The 19739-nt window shown below is 43.8% G+C and overlaps 1 protein-coding gene and 2 long non-coding RNA genes across 12 annotated transcripts in view; 1 reads left to right on the top strand and 2 right to left on the bottom strand.

Annotated features, from left to right (window-relative positions):
* Positions 1–1957: 1957 nt before the first annotated feature.
* On the bottom strand, positions 1958–13451 carry LOC132691258 (uncharacterized). Of its 3 annotated transcripts, none has more exons than XR_009615664.1 (4): positions 13369–13451; positions 10658–10739; positions 7286–7400; positions 1958–2258 (listed from the first exon to the last, which is right to left on the bottom strand). It is a non-coding gene; the product is annotated as an uncharacterized LOC132691258 (long non-coding RNA). The 3 variants fall into 3 exon arrangements; XR_009615663.3 differs by having other exon boundaries at positions 13001–13378; XR_009615665.2 differs by lacking the exon at positions 13369–13451 and adding an exon at positions 12259–12992.
* The window catches only part of ZNF274 (zinc finger protein 274), a 29911-nt gene continuing 23550 nt past the window's right edge, over positions 13379–19739 (top strand). Inside the window, exons 1-4 of one of the 6 annotated variants that reach the window (XM_060652341.3) lie at positions 13380–13731; positions 14218–14291; positions 15045–15171; positions 15933–16028. In XM_060652341.3, coding sequence (XP_060508324.2) covers positions 13491–13731; positions 14218–14291; positions 15045–15171; positions 15933–16028 — 538 coding nt within the window. In that variant the 5' untranslated portion in view covers positions 13380–13490. The other 5 variants (XM_060652343.3, XM_060652345.3, XM_060652342.3 and 2 more) reach the window with 5 other exon arrangements.
* Positions 16922–19739, bottom strand: part of LOC132691244 (uncharacterized) — a 38229-nt gene continuing 35411 nt past the window's right edge. For all 3 annotated transcript variants that reach the window (XR_014136170.1, XR_014136168.1, XR_014136169.1), the window contains one exon: positions 16922–17810. This is a non-coding gene — a long non-coding RNA (uncharacterized LOC132691244). The remainder of the gene's footprint in view (positions 17811–19739) is intronic.

Here is a 19739-nt window from a genome sequence, read left to right as displayed (position 1 = left end):
TTTATTGTAGACAATAAGTAATGAATGGACATGACTGTGTTCCCATGAAGCTCTAGGGATAGTGATATTTGAATTTGACATTTTCACATGGCATACAATACAATTCTTTTGATTTTTTTAGCCATTTAAAAATGGAAAAACTGTTCTGTCTGTGAGCCATCCAAAACCAAACCAAACCAAAAAAGACAGCTAACTAGATTAGGCCTGGAGGCTGTAGTTTGCTGACTCCTTGCTTAAAACAACAAACATTTGATACGCTCACAGTCTCTGTAGGTCAAGAAATTAGGAGCAGCTTAACTGATTGTTCTTTCTCAGGGTCTCTCATGAGGCTGTAATCGAGATATTATTCGGGGCGATGGTCATTGGTCATATGAAGCCTAATAGCAATAGAGGGTACATTTACACGTTTTTCTATGTAGTTGTTGGCAAGAGGCCTCAGTTTCTCCTTGAGCCTCTCTCCACATGGTTACTTCACTGTCCTCCTAACATGACATCTGGCTTCCTCCAGAATGAGAAGAGATAAAGAAACAATAAAGACTAAAGCAGTGTCTTTTATAATCTGCTCTTAGAAGGGATGTACCATCACTTCTGCCACATTCTGTGAGTCACACATACCAATCCCAGCACAGCGTGGAAGGAGGGAACCAGAGGAAAGTGTGAATTCCAGGAGTGGGGAATCACCAGAGGCCATCTTGGAAGCTGCCTACCACACCAGCATCTATTTATTTTCCTTCTACTTGATCTGTTGTGAAACCTGGTCTGTGGGACTGTAAAGTTTTCCATGGTCTAGATTTTGTTGATCAGATCCTTATGGTGCAATTTAGGATGTTTTCCATCATCTATGTTCCCTGAAGTTTGCAGGCCAGGCTTCTTTCTTGCCTAGAGTCATTCCTGCCTTGGCATTTTTGGTTTACACTGCACTCATGACCTGGTGTCTCCATGTTTCTCCTCCTCCCAACAAGATTGCTTGCGGCCTGCAGTGTCCCTTGGATGAGTCTTCCCTAAGGACTGTAGGCTATAGGCAGCTCTTATGTCTCTCGGTTGAACACCCAAATAATTTAGTAAGGAGAAAAGTGGAAGCCCAAGGCTTCCCAGTGAGCCCAGGTCACCATGCTGGAGAGATTAGAGTTCAAGACCAGTGGAACCATAGAGTGTCAAAAATGATGTTCCTGGGGCATAGGAAGATTACTCTGTATCAGGGTGAGTCACAGAGCAAAGACTAAAGATAGAAGATTAAGATTGCTTCAGTAATCCAAGTATGAGGTACTAGGGTCCAGACTCTTCCTTCATAGTTCCTTTTAAGTCCATCACCTCTGTTTATTTATCAACTCTATCCAGTTCCTACTCCATACCAGGCAGCTGTTGGGCCAGGGGCTGAATATTCTCTGAAGAATCTACCTTGTATACAAGTCGTCATCATATATCATGATAAGCATGGCAAGTGAAAAGAGCAAGAAATTATGAGGGAACAAAGGAGGAGGTGCCTTAGATCATATGGACTATCTTAGTTTCCTGTTGCTGCTGTAATGAATTACCACAAACCTAGTGGTTTAAAATAATACAGATTTATTATCTTATAGTTCTGGAAGTCAGAAGTCTAAAATGGTATTCCTTCTGGAGACTCTAGGGGAGAATCCATTTCCTTGCCTTGTCCAGCTTCTAGAAGACACATTGTGTGCTTCGTGACCTTAAATCACTCCAATCTCTGATTCTGTCATCAAAAATCTTCTGATTTTGACTCTCCTGCATTCCTCTTACAATTTTGAGGATCTTGTGATTACACTGGGCCCACCCACATGATCCAAGATAAACTATCCATCTCAAAATCCTTAACTTAATCACATCTGCAAAGTCCCTTAGGCTACATGAGGTAACATGTTCTCAGGTTCTGCAGATTAGTACATAGACGTCTTTGGGGGACTATTACTGAATTCACCACACAGCTCAAGAAAGCCTCTCTGATGAAGTCAACTTTAATCTGAACTCTCAGGTGTGAGAAGGAGCCAGTATATAATGACTTGGGGAAGAGCATTTTAGCAAAAGGAGAAGTGCTAGCAAAGGCTCTGAAGTGGGAAGAATCTGGTGCAATCAAGAAACTGATGGCAGGCAGTGAGGCCAGAATGGATGGGTGAGGGAAAAGAGCAGAAGGACAAGAGTCAGATGCAATGAGGCTCAGATGTTCCAGGTCTTGTGGACACTAATTAGGAGTTTGAGCTTCCTTCTAAATGCAATGGGAAGTCACCTGGGTTGAGGTTACCCTGGAGAGAGATAAAATTAGATTTATATCATTAGAAATTCATACTATGCTGTGTAGGAAAGATCTTCAGACATTCTGGCACTAACTTTGGAAATTTAGAAGCTGGGGTTTAATGATCTTGACTTGGAAGTCATCCACATACTGGTCAAGAGTGAAGTGGTGAGGAGTCTGAATGACCTCAAACAACTGGCCAATAAATAGTCTTGGCTTTCCCGTGCAGATGCTGGGACTAAAAGAATAAACAAATAGATATGGTATTTGCCTGTATGTATCTGTCTTCATAGTGGAGGTGGATATTCTAGAAAAATATATAAATAGCTAAGAGCGCCATTAAGTTCAAGTAGAAAAATGACAAAATCCGATTTATATTTTTGAAAGATTTTGCCGGATGAGTGTTGGGACAGAAGTAAAAACAAGATGGGATGACAGAGCTCTACTGCGGTAGTTAAACTAACAAGTGCAGTGACTCGGAGTAGGAGGAGGCTATGGAAATGAAAAGGAGAGCAATTCAATGTATACTTAAGGTGGACTCAAAAGTTGGTGACTGATTCAAAATAGAGGGTGGAGGGGTCCATGGCTGCTCACACAAGCAACTGGAATGGTGATGTTGTCCATTAGTAGAGAAAGGCTAGGATAAGAGCAAGTGGTGGGTGTGGGATTAGTATTCAATTTTGACAGGCTATGGTTGTAGAATAGAGATGCCCAACAGGCCGTTGAATGTGTTCAATGCTCAGAAAAGAATCTGGGATGAACCTATAGAAGTATGATTTATCAACATTAAAAATAGTGTTTGAGGGGCGCCTGGGTGGCTCAGTCAGTTAAATGTCCAACTCTCTGATTTTGGCTCAGATCATGATATCACAGTTTGTGAGTGATACAGTACATCAGTACATCAGTACATCAGTACAGAGCCTACATCAGTACAGAGCCTGCTTGGGATTCTTTCTCTCCCTCTCTCTCAAAATAAATAAACATTTTTATAAAATGGTGTTCGAATACGGGAGAATGAAAGAGCTCACACTGGCAGGAGACAAAGATAAGGGCTCAGGACAGGTCCTCAAAGAATTGGGGTCCAAAAGAGCTCTGGAAAAGGAGAGGGAGGAGTGATCAATAGCCAAGATTGACCTATCTTCCCATCAGCCACCTCAAGTAGTTGGGCTCATTCTCTCTCACAGGTCAGTCACTCTTTGAAAGGCAGATTTGAAAAAAAATCCACATGCTTCCAATGTGCTTCTTCACTTAATCTCACCATTTTATCTCCAGAAGTTTTTCTCTAAGCACTTAAAACTATCTTTTTCAGATTGGGAAAGTAGATTCAAAAGTGAAGAGTGAACCAGAAAGCAGAATATTTCTCGTAGAAGCATATGCTGTCCTGAAAATAGAAAGATTCACAAGAGATAAACTGTATCCTTCCATATTTGTCAAAGACCAGGAATATAAGCCCACTTAACGAAGCAGCAGGAAAACCAAGGAAGATGGGTGGAACATATCAGGAAACAATGATTCAGGGCAGAGGCTGTAAGAATAGTGAATTTGGGGGAAAAGTTAATTAGAATGCAATCGTTCTTCCACTATGCAATGACATCAGAGAGGTCATACTTAAGAAAAATCATATAAATGTAATGAATGTAGAGAAGTTTGAACAGAGCTCAACCCTTTTAACTTTGAGAAAACCCACTCAGGGGACAAACTTTACACATGTGTTGAGTGTGGGAGAGTCTTCACTGATAAGTATTGCCTTTCATTGGTTTCAGAACTCATAGAAGATAAAAACCATATAAATGTATAAAACACAAATTATTCCTTACTCAGTATGAAAGAATTTATACTTAAGAGAAACATTATATTTGCAGTGAATTCAGGAAATAATTTTTCTTTAGTTTATTTTTTTTAATTTTTTAATGTTTATTTATTTTTGAGAGAGAGACAGAGTGTGAGTTGGGGAGGAGCAGAGAGAGAGGGAGACACAGAATCTGAAGCAGGTTCCAGGATCTGAGCTGTCAGCACAGAGCCCGATGCAGGACTCGAACCCACGAACCATGAGATCGTGACCTGAGCTGAAGTCGGATGCTTACCAACTGAGCCACCCAGGTGCCCCAGGAAATAATTTTTCAAAGAGGGACTGTTTCACACTACACCTAAGAATTTATAAAGAAGGGAAACACTACAATGCAATTATTCAAGGAAAGTTTCATGCTTTTCTCCTTCCTTACTTGACATCACAGAATGTACACTGAAGAGAAACCTGTGGATGTACTCATTGTGCGGAAGGCTTTAAGCATAACTCAGCAATGGGGCACCTTGGTGACTCAGTCAGTTGAGCTTCTGACTTCGGCTCAGGTCATGATCTCATGGTTCATGGGTTCGAGCCCCGCATGGGGCTCTCTGGGGTCAGCATGGAGCCCATTTTAGATCTTCTGCCCCCTCTCTCTCTGCACCTCCCCTACTTGTTTGTGCTGTCTCTCAAAAATAAATAAATGTTTTTAAAAATTAAAAAATTAATTAATAAACATGGCTCAGTACTCATGTTGCTACATAAGAGAACTCATACTGGGAAAACCCCCTATATATGTAATCAGCATGCAAGAGCCTTCAGGAGGTGTTCCTACTATATTCAACGCAAGAGGACTCATACTACAGAACACTGTGAATGGAGTCAATGTTGGCAGGCTTTCAACTATGGTTATCATCTTATTACCTTATTTGACACTGGGAAATTCACATAGATTTGAGAAACTTATTGAATGTAATCAATATGGAAAAGCTATTAGTTGAAATTCCATTTTATTTGACATCAGAAATCACAAAGGAGGCAGAATACACAAGGTATATTTGACCCATAAACAGGTGACTGCATGTAATAAGACTTTGCACTTATGGTTCACTACAATCATGGATAAGCAGTTATAAGCAGTTGTGTTCTACATATCTCCTTGATTTGCCATAGAAACACCATTTAATGGGACTCAGGGTCTAGGCATGATGGAAAACGTCTCATAGGGATGACTGCCACAAACAATAAAATGTAAAGGTTATAACAATACCATATCTATCTTCTTACATCCTATATGAATTAGAGAACCATCAAATTTGAGGTGTCATGCAAAGATCACTTTTAGTATCATGGGGATCAATATATGCATAATTTTATAGTATTCATGGGGAGAACTGAAGAATAGGTCATCAAATTTTTCCCCTGCATAATCCAAATGCCATCACTTCAAACAAATCAGAGAGCTTTATACTAACTCACCAATATTTCACAAACGGCATTCTACTATTAACTTTAAGAAAGGTATCATAAAGAGTAGTGTGCATCTTCACACTTCTAGGGGCATAGTCAGGATACAGGAAGGATTAAAAAAGACATACCCTAATCTGGTGGAATGTCCACACTCCATGGATCATCTACATCTCACAAACTTCAACTAAAATACCTTTAAAAGTTGGGATCGGGAGGAAACCTCACCCATAGCTGCCCAAAAGGGTATCTGGCGTGTTCTTGGGGAAAAGATGAAGAGGAAGGTCCCACACATTAATTCTGAAGACCTTCCCCTCCCTCCCCCTTTATAAGAATCTTTTGAAATGCTGGCTTCCCTCCTAGACCCAAGGAAGAGATCCTGCTCCTCTAATACTCCGTGGAATACCACCTTTCCTTTCCAGCACAACCATCAAATCCTCTTCCAGGATCCCCATCTCCTTGCTGTCCCCTGGATGTTGAAACTTCATTAAGTTCTAGATCTCTGCTTCTAGTAGCAAGCCCAGAAAATTCCAGTATAAACTGCTCTCAGATTTGGCATGTGGCCTTATAACTCAACTTGAGAGGCCTATGTGGCAGAGGGGCCTCACCTAAGAAGACTTTTTTGACAACCTCTATTGCTGTGTCACCCTCCTCATTGTCGAGAGCCCATCTCCCTCTACAGATGCCAAAACGTCAGCCACTCTCTTTAACAGCTTTTCTCACAGACAGGATATAGACACAAGTGTCAATCCTGGCCAATGGGGTTTGAGGAAGTCTATGAGAAAAAGGGTTTCTGGGGGAAAGATTTTATCCCTTCTCTGTGCTACAAAGAGTAATGGCTCCCCCAAATGCGCATATCCTAATGCCTGGAAACTGTGAATGTGTTATTTTACAGGGCAAAAGGGACTTCACAAATGTAATTAAGTCAAGGATCTTGACATGGGGAGATCATCCTGGATTACATGTAGTGGGCCCAATGTCATCACAATCATCCTTGCTTAAGAGGAGGCAGGAGAAGCAGAGTCCAAGAAAGCAATGTGATTATTGAAGCAGAGGTCAGAGTCAGAGGGAGACTTGAAAATGGCATGCTGCTGACTTTAGTGTTGGAGGAAGAGACCATGGGCCAAGGAATGCAGGCAGTCTCTAGCAGCTGGAAAGGACAAGGAAATGGATTCTCCCCTAGAGAATCTCCTCTAGAAGGAATGCAGCTCTGCCAACATCTTGATTTTAGCCCATTAACCCATTTGACCTTCTGACCTCCAGAGCTGTGAGATGAGAAATTTGTGTTGTTTTAGGTCACAAAGCATGTGGTAATTTGTTACAGTGGTACAGGAAACAAATACACTCCCTGATGCCAATATCTTCAGCCGAATGTTGCATGGCTTCATGTAATGTGTGGAACTGTGACAACCACTTTAAGACCATGAGGACACAAGCTTTAGGAATAACCAAGGCAATACACTAAGGGAGGCAATACACTAAGAAAAGATGGACAGTACCTGGCTAAGGGTGAGAGTCGAGCCCAGGAACCATCCCTGGAAGCCCTCTGCCTCTGGATTTCATGCAATATCAGATAATGAATGGTGACATATTCTGTCACTTGGGGGAAACCAAACCAAACCAAACCAAACCAAACCAAACTTCTTACACTACAACCCTTTCTTGCTCCCAACTAGCTTCTGCTTTCAAGTCTCTTGCTTAGTCACGCTGAGCTACTATTTAGGGACTCCTAGAAGTAGCCATCACAGGTAACCAAATTCTGCAGGCTCAGGCTGACCCTTGCTCACCTGATTTAGAGCCAATCCTCTGGAGGTGGACAACCCACAAAGAGCAGAGATCCACCGCAATCAGCAGGAAGGGCCAAGTTAACTCAGCAGCAATCTCCAAGGCACAGGCAAGGGGCTGCAGAGAAGGCAGCGAGACATTTCAGATATCCAAGGGTATGATGTAAAAATGCAGAGTGGGACCCAGGGGAGGTGGTAGCTTCATCAAATTACACATGCAGATATGGGTAGTCTTCCCCTCATGTCCCTGTTTATAGAAGGTGACATAAGTGTTTGAAATGAAGCACACACCTCTACCTAAAAAACTTGTGCCAACTTGCTGAACCATAAAATGAGTCTTCTATCACCACCATAAAAAAGTTCTGTGGCTATAACCGTATGCTATGGATGGCTTTGAAGTCTAAATTTTTTTTTTTTTGTAATTTTTTTTCAACGTTTTTTTATTTATTTTTGGGACAGAGAGAGACAGAGCATGAACGGGGGAGGGGCAGAGAGAGAGGGAGACACAGAATCGGAAACAGGCTCCAGGCTCCGAGCCGTCAGCACAGAGCCTGACGCGGGGCTCGAACTCACGGACCGCGAGATCGTGACCTGGCTGAAGTCGGACGCTTAACCGACTGCGCCACCCAGGCGCCCCTAAATTTTTTTTTTAATTTTAAAATATTTATTTATTTTTGAGAGACAGAGCGTGAGCAGGGGAGGGGAAGATAGAGAGGGAGACACAGAATCTGAAGCAGCTCCAGGCTCTGAGCAGTCAGCCCAGAGCCCGAGGTGGGGCTCAAACCCACAAATGGTGAGATCATGCCCTGAGCTGAAGTTGGACGCTTAACTGACTGAGCCACCCAGGAACCCCTGAAGTCTAAATTTATTGACAAAAAAACAAAGAATGTTTTTGAAGTAATAGTTTCTGGGAATATTTCTCCTTGAGAGGAATTTGATTCCATATTGATTGTTCTTATGAAAAACTACAGTCAGTTCCTTCTCCTACATTTTGAGAAAGAAGGAAATACAGAGTAAAGTGTGAGGCCAGTATTCCAAAAGGCCCTGCTGTAATCCTGTTTACTATTGCATTGAGCCTAGTGATGATTTGGGATTTAACAATTGGCCTTCCCATCCTGCAACATGATAAGCATTTTTATTTATGCAAATTTAATTGTAACTCTTTCCAGAAACTTATCTTCATATAGGTGGCCTGCATTTCCCAACAAATTAATCCCAGACATTTCATGTTTTTATGATTCTACTGTGACAGAAACCTTTCAATATACTTGTTAGGGTTATAGAGATTTTGTGTGTATGTGTGTGTTGATTTATGTGTCTTTATTTATTACTCTGCCTGGTTTATTGCAATCTCATTGATTTTTTAAATTTTTCAGTTGAGTTTTTTTTAGGTGTGCTAACACTATCTGTTAATAAGTGCATCTATTTCCTTTTCCAATAGTTACAGCAGTTAGATCTGTTTCATATCTTATTTGTGGTAACGTAAATATCCAGGGATTTTTAATAAGTTTTTAATGTTTATTTATTTTTGAGAGAGAGAGAGAGAGAGAGAGAGAGAGAGCGAGCAGAGGAGGCAGGGGCAGCGGATCCAAAGTGGGCTCGGTGCTGACAGGAGACAGCCTGATGTGGGGCTGAAACTCACGAACTGTGAGATCATGACCTGAGCCAAAGTCAGATGTTCAACTGATTGAGCCACTCAGGTGCCCCATTTTTAATTTAAGCTTGTTAAGAGCTGATATCCTTCTTTCATCTTGGATATATATATCCGTTCATGGTTGTTGAACAGAGGAAGAATGGAGACTCAAGAAGAAAGATTGGAGTTTGTAACGGCCCCTCAGATCAGTTTGATGCTTCAAACATAATACTGGATGAAAACATTAACTAGAACTATACAATAAACAATATAGCTCTAAGAGAAACATCTAGTGAAATGTCTTTCTGGGGAGGCGGTTGATGTTGCTGAAGCCAAGCAGCTGGGAACGTTATCTTTGATGTTGAGGAGAACAGGCAAAGAATAAATGTTTAGCAGTAATAAATAGATCCAAAGGTGTATTTTCTGGGAAACAGTTATTACTAATAATTTAATAAATTATTACTAATAATTTATAGGTAAAATGCTAATTTATTTCTGCTTCTCCAACTTGAAGTTCTCAAGGTCTGAGGAGTTCTGAGAAGTCTCCTAGAGACCCATGGGTTTTTTGTTTTGGTTTGGGTGGGGTTTTTTTGTTTGGTTTTTTGTTTTTAAGTAGGCTCCATGGCCAACAAGGGGCTTGAACTCTCAACCCTGAGATCAAGAATCACATACTCTATCACTGAGCCAGCTGAACACACCTATCTGTTTTAAAGACAAAAAGGTTGACCTTTCTTTTCTTACTTTTTTTTAAATTTTTTTAAGGTTTATTTACTTATTTATTTATTTATTTTTAAGAGAGAAAGAGAGAGTGGGGGAGGGGAAGAGAGAGATTGACAATCTGAAGCAGGCTCTAGGCTCTGAGCTGTCAGCACAGAGCCCAACGCAGGCCCAAACTTGTGAACGGCTAGATCATGATTTGAGTCGAAGTCAGCTGCTTAACCAACGGAGCCACCCAGGTGCCCCACTTTTCTTCCTTTTTGAAATGACTTTTAAATGTGTGTTCCCCTCACATGAAACAATCTGAGATGCTCTGTACGGTGAAAGAAGAATAGACAATGGTGAGTGGAGATCAAATTAGGTCCATGATTCAGTCTTATGGCACGTTTAAGACTCCATTGAGTGCCACCAGCTGCCATAGTGATTTTGCCAATATACAGTTTTATATCTCTTATTTTTAGTCCTATGTTAAATCAGTAGTGGAATATTAAAGAAAGTATATGGAAGAATGTTAATATATTGCAACAATTTAGTATCTCAATAAACATGTCTTTGACTATATGGAGTATATTGAGAGGAAAAGTACAAATTAAGCTTTGCAATTGAATGGGGGCACCTGAGTGGCTCAGGTCATGATCTCGCAGTCCATGGGTTCGAGCCCCATGTTGGGCTTTGTGCTGACAGCTTGGAGCCTGGATCATTCTTCGGATTCTGTGTCTCCCTCTCTCTCTGTCCCTCCCCCACTCGTTCTCTCTCTCTCTCAAAAATAAACATTAAAAAAAATTTTAACTTTGCAATTGAATGAAACAAGTATTGCTAATCTAGCCATTTTTACATATGATCCACAATGCCTTTTCTGCAACTCTAAATTCCAAAAGCTTTTGTAATGAAGTTTCTTCCTCTATTATGTATCTGCCAAATTTACCAGAAATAACAAGGCTATTTACACATTTTCTCCAACCTAGTGTGACTTTTCATGTATTCTGCTCCTGCTCAAGATGTTACATAGTATGTGACATACGTACCTTACTATCCTGTTAAGATCCAAACACTTGTGAATTCCAAAACAGTTCTGGCCCTGAAGGTTTTGAATAAGGGATTGGGGCCCTGTATGAAAACAGGATACATGACATTTTTTATATTTTACTTGCATAATAGTTATTATTTGTTCAGAAATGCTTTAACATAATCAATCACAGTAAACTAAGTAGCATGCTTAATTTGCTAAGTGGGAAAAAGAGCACAGAATTTATTGTTAAAAGTTATATTTATTTATTTAAAAAAAATTTTTTTTTATTTTTGAGATAGAGCATGAGCAGGGAAGGGGCAGAGAGAGAGGGAGACACAGAATCTGAAGCAGGCTCCAGGCTCTGAGCTGTCAGCACAGAGCCTGACGCGGGGCTCGAACTCACACACTGAGAGATCATGACCTGAGCCAAAGTCGGACGCTCAACCGACTGAGCCACCCAGGCGCCCAAGTTATATTTATTTTTTAATGTTTATTTATTGTTGAGAGAGACAGGACAAGCAGGGGAGGGGCCAAGAGAGGGGGACAGAGGATCTGAAGTGGGTTCTGCACTGAGGCCAGCGAGCCCCATGTGGGGCTTGATGTGGGGTTTACCACCTAAGCTGAAGTCAGATGCTCAACTGACTGAACCACCCAGGTGCCCCATTAAAAGCTGTATTTAAAGTGGCTTTCATGAATAAGTCTCCAATAATATATTTATTGAAAATCACCTTTTAACTGAAAATCATGTTTTTATCCCATACCATATAAACAGAAATTGACAGAACTTCCAAGGGGACTTGCTTCCTTAAGATGTTAACGTCCTTCATCAAACTGGATGATGAACCATGACAAGCATCCCCAGTCACATCCAACACAAAGCAAAAATAACATGACTAATTAATGTGGCTCTGTCACAGTACCTAGGGCTATAACATAGATTTTTTTAAGTCAAAATATGGAAAAGGAAGAAGCCAAATTACTTACAGAATGGAGATTGTATTTTCTCTACAATAGCCACAAGAAAATCCAAGGAAATACTCTTAGTATAAAAGACTTCTTCTCAGTTTCTGAGTAAATACTAATCAAAATCAAGACTGTCTTATTGCAACAAATATGATGAACAATGTGCAGCTGGCAGGTAGATGCTCTCCACAGTAACAATAAAAATTAACAACTCCTGGGCGCACCTGAGTGGCTCAGTCCATTAAGCATCCAACTCTTGATTTCAGCTCAGGTCATGATCCCAGGATTGTGTAATCGAGCTCTGTGATGGGCTCTGCACACATTGTGGAGCCTGCTTAAGATATTTCTCTCTCTCTCTCAACAAATAAATAAATAACAACGCCTGGAACAAGTTTGGCAGGCTGTGGACAGGATGACCCAAAGGGAGGCATAGGGTTGCTAAAACCTGCTGGGAAATTCCAAGAGGAGAATCCATGAAGTCTGGGGCCCAAGAAAATTAGGAGAGCCCCAAGAACATCAAAGCCTGGACCCTGAAGAAGTCAAGACCACAGTAGGCCCTGGGACCTGACCAAGATGGGAAAACACCAGATACTGGACTCTGAGGAAGATAAGAGACTACTTAGTCCTTGGCCCCCAGGGAAGACGAGCACACACCAGATCATGGGCAGAAACAAGTCTTCTTTCATTTCCTAGACAGGGGCACCATGGCTCCCAGAAGAGGACACTGTGCAGAGGATCCTACCCACCCCACTCCTCCTCCCTAAGATTCTTTGCTTACCCAAACTTTAGTCAGACTCCCCTGAACCCTCTCCCCAACAACCTTCCATGTACTTCCTTGTAGAATCCAGTTTTAGCAAGAATCCTGTCAGTTTAATAAGAATTCTCTACCCTTGAAAACTGATCAAACTTCATCCCCACGACTGCCCCCAGGTGGTATCAGATCACCTAGGCCTGCCTTCAGCAATAATCTTATTAGGTTGGTACGGCCAAAAGCCGCCGGACTGTGTATTTATCAGCTAACACCCCCAACTCCAACTTGTTTAGTTATAAATCCCCACTTGATCTGCTGGTATTCAGAATTGAGCCCAAGTCTATACTGGAGTGTGTCTTCCCCTGTAGCTACATTATGGTGAATAAAATTTATTTCCACCGTTTTAGCTTACGTCTAGCTCTGGTTTTCTTTCACAACCTACCCCCACACCCGTTCCTAGGGTACAGTTAACCCTGCCTTTCTACACACAACTTGAGTGGACATTTAAGCCTGACCCTTCTCCCCTGCCTACAACTGGAGGACACAGAGCCGCACCACCTGCACCTTCGGGGCAGGCCCGCCCTCCTTTCCTCTCAGGACCCAGGCCGTCTCCAGCACATTTCCGGCCCTCCCTCCCCCTCCTACCTTCTTCCTCCCCCTCCTGCCCTTCTTCCTCCCCTTATACGAGGATCCGCATTTAGCACCGCCCCCACTCACTTCCGTCCTTCCTACCACAGCCTCCTCCCGGTATTTGGGTGGACTTTAGCTCCTCCCCCCTCCTACCCGCTCTCCGCCCGCTCCTCCTCCTCTCCCCGAGCTTGGCTGGACGTTAGCTCCGCCCTCTGTACGCTACCCTCCCACGCTGTTCCTGCCCTTCCTTCCTTCACGTTGGGTAGGAATAGCAGCCCCAACCCTCTACGCTTCAGGCCCTGCCCGCTCTTCCTCCTCCGCCAAGGAATGTAGTAATCCTTCCCGCCATTCCTCCACCCAACTTTAATCTACTTCCGGCCCACCCTCTCTGCTCTCCGTCCCTTCCCCAACTTCCGGTCCTTCCCACGAGTGGTCGCCCTCGTGGCGGAGCACGACTCTGTTCTGGCCTGCGCCGCTGCTTGGGAACGTGTTGAGGCCCCGCGGCATGGCGTACCCGACTCGAGCCCCCCCCCCCGACCCAGCTGGACCACCAAGGGTCGCTGGCGAGTGCCCTCTTCCGGCCCGCCCAGGCTTCCCTTGCCATCCGAGATGGCCGGCCAACATGGCCGCCGCCTGGGAGAGGTCGGGCGGGCACGCCGCAGGGGTGGCTGGGAGTTGTAGTCCGGCCCTGCGCGCTGACGCATTTCGCCGCGGGCCGACGGTCGCCATTGTGCGCCGCGCACTGGGTGAGTGTGGCGCGAAATCCGCTCCCGTCGGGCGCTGTGCGGAGACATCCCGGGGCCACTCTTCGGGGTGTGCGGCCTCAGTCCCTTCCCCACCAACCTCTGGAGTCCAAGGCCGGTCTTGCCTGCCGTCTTCCTGCTGCGGGGCCGGAAGGGGCGGTGTGGTCGGGAACCCGGGGCCCAGAGGGAAGACAACTCCCTCCAGGCGTGGGGCTTAAGGTGGGCCGACCCGTTCTGGGCGCGTGCGGACTAGGGAAGGGTGTAACTTCCTCTGGGTGAGAAAGGTATGAGGACGATCTCCTCTCGACCAGGGGGAAACCGGCCCTCCAGGCGTCGGGGAGAAGGTGGAGACGACCCCTTCAGCGCGTTTTTCTAGGTGGCGGGTGGACCTGTTATTTCACATTGATGATGCCGGTTCTGGGCTAAGTAGGGGGCTCCCTTCCGCATAGACCTAACACCCCTTCCACCTCCCAAATTCGACCTTCTCAGGACTGCCCACTCCCACGAGGTACGTCGAGGAGAAGAAAGGTATGGCCTCCGGGCTTCCGACGGCCTGGTTTCGTGTGAGTAGAGGCTTCTTTGAGTTTCTGAGTCTACCCCGGGATCGGGGGGCGGGGGGGGCAGGGTGGTAGTGAGATGCCACCTTCCCTTGAGATGCCTTCAGGCTCCAGAGCATCTTCGGGAGGATTGAGAGACTAGCTGGGCATGAGAGACTGCTGAATGGAGGAACCGCTGGTTGCTTAGCTTTCCAAGGGAATGGTTAGAGTACAGGTCAGGTTCTGGGGGACTCTAGTTTATCCTCTGTATCGAGGATAGGTATTGACAGGTTTAAGTAGGGATTAGGTTTATATTTACATTTCAGTAACCATTTTGGCATCAAAGCTGGAGGGGATGAGAGCTCTATCACTAGGAAAAAAACGATAGAGGAGGATGGATCCTTGACCATTGAAGGAAGTAGAAGCAGCCTAGGCGATGGACGGGAGCTGAAGGCTTGGGTGTGATGATTCAGCTCGCAGAATTCCCTAATAAGACGCATAGACGCTAATACTAGTACTGGAATGTCCAAGTTAATAAGAAATGGGAGATCTTCAGCGAATAAAGAACTCTCTCTGGCTTCACATGTCTTCCCTGCTGTGACCTGAATAGGGTCAAGCTTGGGTTTGCTCAATTTCAGACAAACGCAGAAACACACGAGACGTCGGGAATGCTTTCAGGTCATCTTGTAGACTGTGCCCTCATGTGCTGGGTCAGCCTTTCCCTTCCTGTCAGCGTGGGTGATGACAGACCCTGGCTGAACAGAAACCTGTGGGTTTTAGGAACCAGTGACCTTTGAAGATGTGACCTTGGGTTTTACTTCAGACGAATGGGGACTGCTGGACCTCGAAAAGAAGTCCCTGTACAGGGAGGTGATGTTGGAGAACTACAGGAACCTGGTCTCAGTGGGTAAGGATGGCCTCCATGTCAATAAAGATCTGCGCTTTGCAGCACGAATGTGGTGCCTCTGAAGTGTGTGTCTGCTTTGGCTCAGGCTGCAGGGATCAGAGTGCAATTGTCAAGGTCCTGGAGTCTGAGGGAGAGGGCTTTACTTTGTACCTGTAGGGAAAGGGCATCTCCACATGACTTCTAAAGCTGCCTAGTCCATCCCTCAGAGGCCTTGAGTTGCTAGGGAGGTAGGTCTATCAGGAATGTTTCCAGCTACAGTAGATGTTCATTTTTGTAACAATTCCGGAGGATGTGGGGTCAATGTCCCAACAGATCAGAAGTATCATTGAAGACTGATCCCTTCCATTTCCCAGTGCTTAGTGTGAACTTTTCCACGCTTATGTTAGTGTCTGCATGGCTGAGGCACCCAACATCATATCCATGTTCAGGGAAGAAAGAAGGCGAAGGGACAGTCCTGGCTAGTTCTCTTCTCACACCTGCCATTATTTAGCAAGAAAAAAAAAAAGGCCCTACCGTCTCCAGCTGACAGATTTCCCTTTGTGTCTTGCTGGCCAGAACTGGGGTCCCACTGCCACTTTTATTGGCAAGGGAGTCCAGGAAGGCAAGTAATTGACAAAGGGGATGGACTGCATTATCATCACTGCTGTAGACCAGAAGTCATGCCCTTGCAGGGAAGAATTCAGGGACAGCATGTGCCACAGGAGGAATGCATTTTCTCCTGAACACAGACCCCCAAGCCCTGTCTCTTTTCCCTTGGGCAGAACATCAGCTTTCCAAGCCAGATGTGGTATCTCAGTTAGAGGAGGAGGAAGCGCTCTGGTCGGTGGAGAGAGGAATTCCTCAAGACACCTTTTCAGGTGAGACCCAGGCCCATGGGAGTCCTGGCAGGGAATGGGCTGGTTAGTCAGGGACTGGTGTCTTAGAAAACAAGGTGACAGGGGAAACCCCCAGATGGGGTGCTGTGATGACTAGCTCAGACATGCTGAATCAGACTGTTTCTTCCTCTGGTCTGAGTCAGGGGCATACTACTTGGTTTAATGAGAATTTGTTACCAGTGGCCAGTTGACTGTTAGGGGCTCCTCTGCTCTACTACTCTTCCTTCATGTGATCACCAGTAACTGGTGCGTCTGGCCAGACTTTTTTTTATAGATGTTTTCATGTGTGTATATGAATAAGTTTATGACTTGGGGGTGTTCTACTGGATACAAACAGGCCTGTTGTATCCATTTTAACAGATGCTATGTAGTCCACATTTGATGTTTCCTCCTGTGATAGTCTTTCAGGTTGTTGCAAAAAACATTACTGCATATTTTTTGTTGTTGCATATTCAAGTTGGGGTGTTTTTTGTTTTTGTTTTTGCAGGTAGGGTTTCTTAAAATAGAATTTTAGAATCAACCAAGATAAAAGCTAAAAATCTGGTAGCAACAGATTGCTCTCTAAAAAATACATATAGCTGCTCAATTACATGAAAGCTTTTTCCCCTTCATTGCCAGCGATTTTTAATGATCTTTTTAAGGTTGGCAGATCTGGTACTATGTTCAGTTTGTTGACATTTCCCTCATGAAGCTTACATATATTTTTATGTTTATGGACCATTTGTACTTTTGTGAGTTTATATACTTTCCCTTTTTTTTTTCTTCTTTCTGGGAACTCTGTATTAATTATGGGTACTGATACTACAGATATCCCAGACCAACATTTATTTATCTTCTACCTTTAATTTTTTTTAATGTTTATTTATTTTTGAGAGACAGAGCACAAGCGGAGGAGGGACAGAGAGAGGCAGACACAGAATCCAAAGCAGGTTCCAGGCTCTGAGCTGTCAGCACGGAGATCAATGTGGGGCTTGAACTCATGAACCGTGAGATCATGACCTGAGCTGAAGTCGGATGCCTAACCGACTGAGCCACCCAGGCGCCCCCATTTATCTTCTACCTTTAAATTTAGTTTTCATAAAGAAGTTATATAATTTAGGTATTTTTCCTTTCAGATCTGTTCTTATTCCTATCCCATTCATAGATAGGCAGATTTCATAAATACTTTCTTGTATTTCAGGGTTTTTTGTTTGTTTGTTTGTTTTTGTCCACTTATCTGGAGTTTCTTTGTGTATACGGTATGGAGCATATGTTCTTTCAACAAATTTTGATTAGATTCTTCTGCTTATCGGAAACACCGTCCTTATTACAGACTAAATTTCCATGGTACTTATTGGGCATAGGCTTCGGTCTTGGTCCCTTCTGCTTCGTTGATCTTAGTCTGAGTACACATACTGCTGTACATATGGTAGTTTTATAACTTGGATAAATGATAGTTCCTCTCATTATTTCTAAAAAAAAACAAAAAAACAAACAAAACAAACAATGAACTATTCTCACCCACCTGGATTGCAAGATGAGTGCTTGACATCAGTTTGTCAGGGGTTCATTAAGAAAATCCTGTTAGATGATTGCATTTAGAATTCCTTGATGCAGAATTGGTCTAGTCGAGTTTTGGCGCAAGTGTACAAAGAGGGATCTCGCTTCACGGTGCTATGTCAGGCCTTCTGAGTGCTGTTGGGCTTTCACTGTAGTGGTTGCTGTTAACCGGCTCAGGTTAATCCTCTGCAGTCTTGCGTAGTTGGTCCAGATGAACCTGTCATGCTGTTAAGTTCTCTTATTAGTTATAACAGTCTTACCAGAGCCTCAGTTTTCTCAGTACAGTCATTTTACCAGCAAGTATAAAGCAGGAGGCGATCGTATTAGTATTGTTTTACTCTTGCCCAGTTACATAATGACCTTTGTCACAGCTGGTACTTCCAAAACACTGAAGTTGAGAGTGTGAAGAGTGAGTGACCTAAATGGGAAAGTTTCTGGGTCTTGACAAGCATGATGCTGGACTCTGTTTTGATTCAAGTCAGTTTTATCTGGACAAAGCAATAGTCATCTAGCCCTTTCTAATAAATGAAAATCAGTAATAGCCCGTTTTCCCTAATAGTCATGCCAAGGTGATCATAGTGATTTTCTCCTTTGAACAGTTAACACAGTGACATAATAAATGTGGAAGTGCCCTTGTAAGAGCTGCTGGCATCCACAGACAGATCCATATTCATAAATTAGGTTCAGGAGGTGGGTGGATTTTTTTGTGTTTATTATCTTTAAAAAAAATTTTTTTTTTAACGTTTATTTATTTTTGAGACAGAGAGAGACAGAGCATGAACGGGGGAGGGTCAGAGAGAGGGAGACACAGAATCTGAAACAGGCTCCAGGCTCTGAGCTGTCAGCACAGAGCCCAACGCGGGGCTCGAACTCACGGACCACCAGATCATGACCTGAGCTGAAGTCGGCCGCTTAACCGACTGAGCCACCCAGGCGCCCCGATTATCTTTATCAGCTTTGTAAAGAAAACTTTGGATGTTCTCTTCTTCCCTTTGTTTTGTGTTCTAATGCAAATGACATTGGAACTACCTGCTTCTGGTAGTATTCAGCTACGAACTCTGCACCTGATCCCCATCTTTGGTGATGTCCTTCTGTTTGCCACAACATAGACTGCCATCTCTATGAATCTCTGAGCCCTTTTTCTGAACTCAGTTTGATGGCTCAGTATTAGTGGTTTTTCTTTTCCATACTGAGTCATTCTTTTCATCCTCTTCATTGAAAACCTTTCTAACATCCATTAGCATAGGTCACTAAACTATGTCACCTGGAAGGTCCCCAGCAACACAAGCACTTTGTATCCACCCATCATGGTGTCTTTTCCCCCTGGCTGTTCCCTGTGATCTAGCCTCCCAAAGTCCCTTCCTGTCTTGTGGCTCTGACTGTGGCAGGTCTGTGTTTCATCCTCCCTGAAGCTCAGATCCCGTGTCCTGTGTTGGCAGACCTTCCAGCCTTGTACTTCTGGATGATCCAGTAGTTCCCTGAATCTAGTTGCCGTGAGGGATTTGGGGCACCTGTGGTTCTGTACGTCTCAGGGAGAGCTGGCTTGACGGGTGCCAGGAGATTCTGAGGTGATAACCCAGAGTGAGAGACCATGTCCAGAGAGGCTTATAAGGACATTTTATTACAGACTAGGCCTCAGGTGCCTGACTCCTCTCTGCTCTGTCACAATGAGTCCTTTACATGTTGTTTTCCCTCCACTGCCTCCCCTTTCACACCTCATAAATACTTGTGGAACTCCTCTTGTGTTCCATATAGTATACTAAACACTTTGGTAGTAAACCAAAGACCTAAAGTAATCCCTGATACTGTGGACTTCGCAGTCTAATAGATTATGACCTCTACAAACAAGTTCCCCAGATATAACTCTGTACAGACGAGTAGTGGTTAAATACTGAGAAGGGAAAGAGTGTAAAGTGGGGGCAATGAATAATTACACTAGAGGAGGTATTTTGAAGGGCACTGCAGGGGTGAGCTTTAAGCCAATCCCCAAAGTGAAAGAATTCTACACACCTATAAGAGTGGTGGTGAAGAGAGCTTCCAAGCACAGAAACAGCATTTGGGGTGACCATGAAAATGGAATAAGCTTGGCATATTCAGGGAACATGGAGTCACCCAGTGGGCTGGTAGGAGGTAACTGAGGTATACTGACAGGCA

Source organism: Panthera onca, chromosome E2 (assembly GCF_046562875.1).
Source record: "Panthera onca isolate mPanOnc1 chromosome E2, mPanOnc1 haplotype 2, whole genome shotgun sequence".
NCBI lineage: Eukaryota > Metazoa > Chordata > Mammalia > Carnivora > Felidae > Panthera > Panthera onca.
This window is presented reverse-complemented; position numbering and strand designations above follow the sequence as displayed.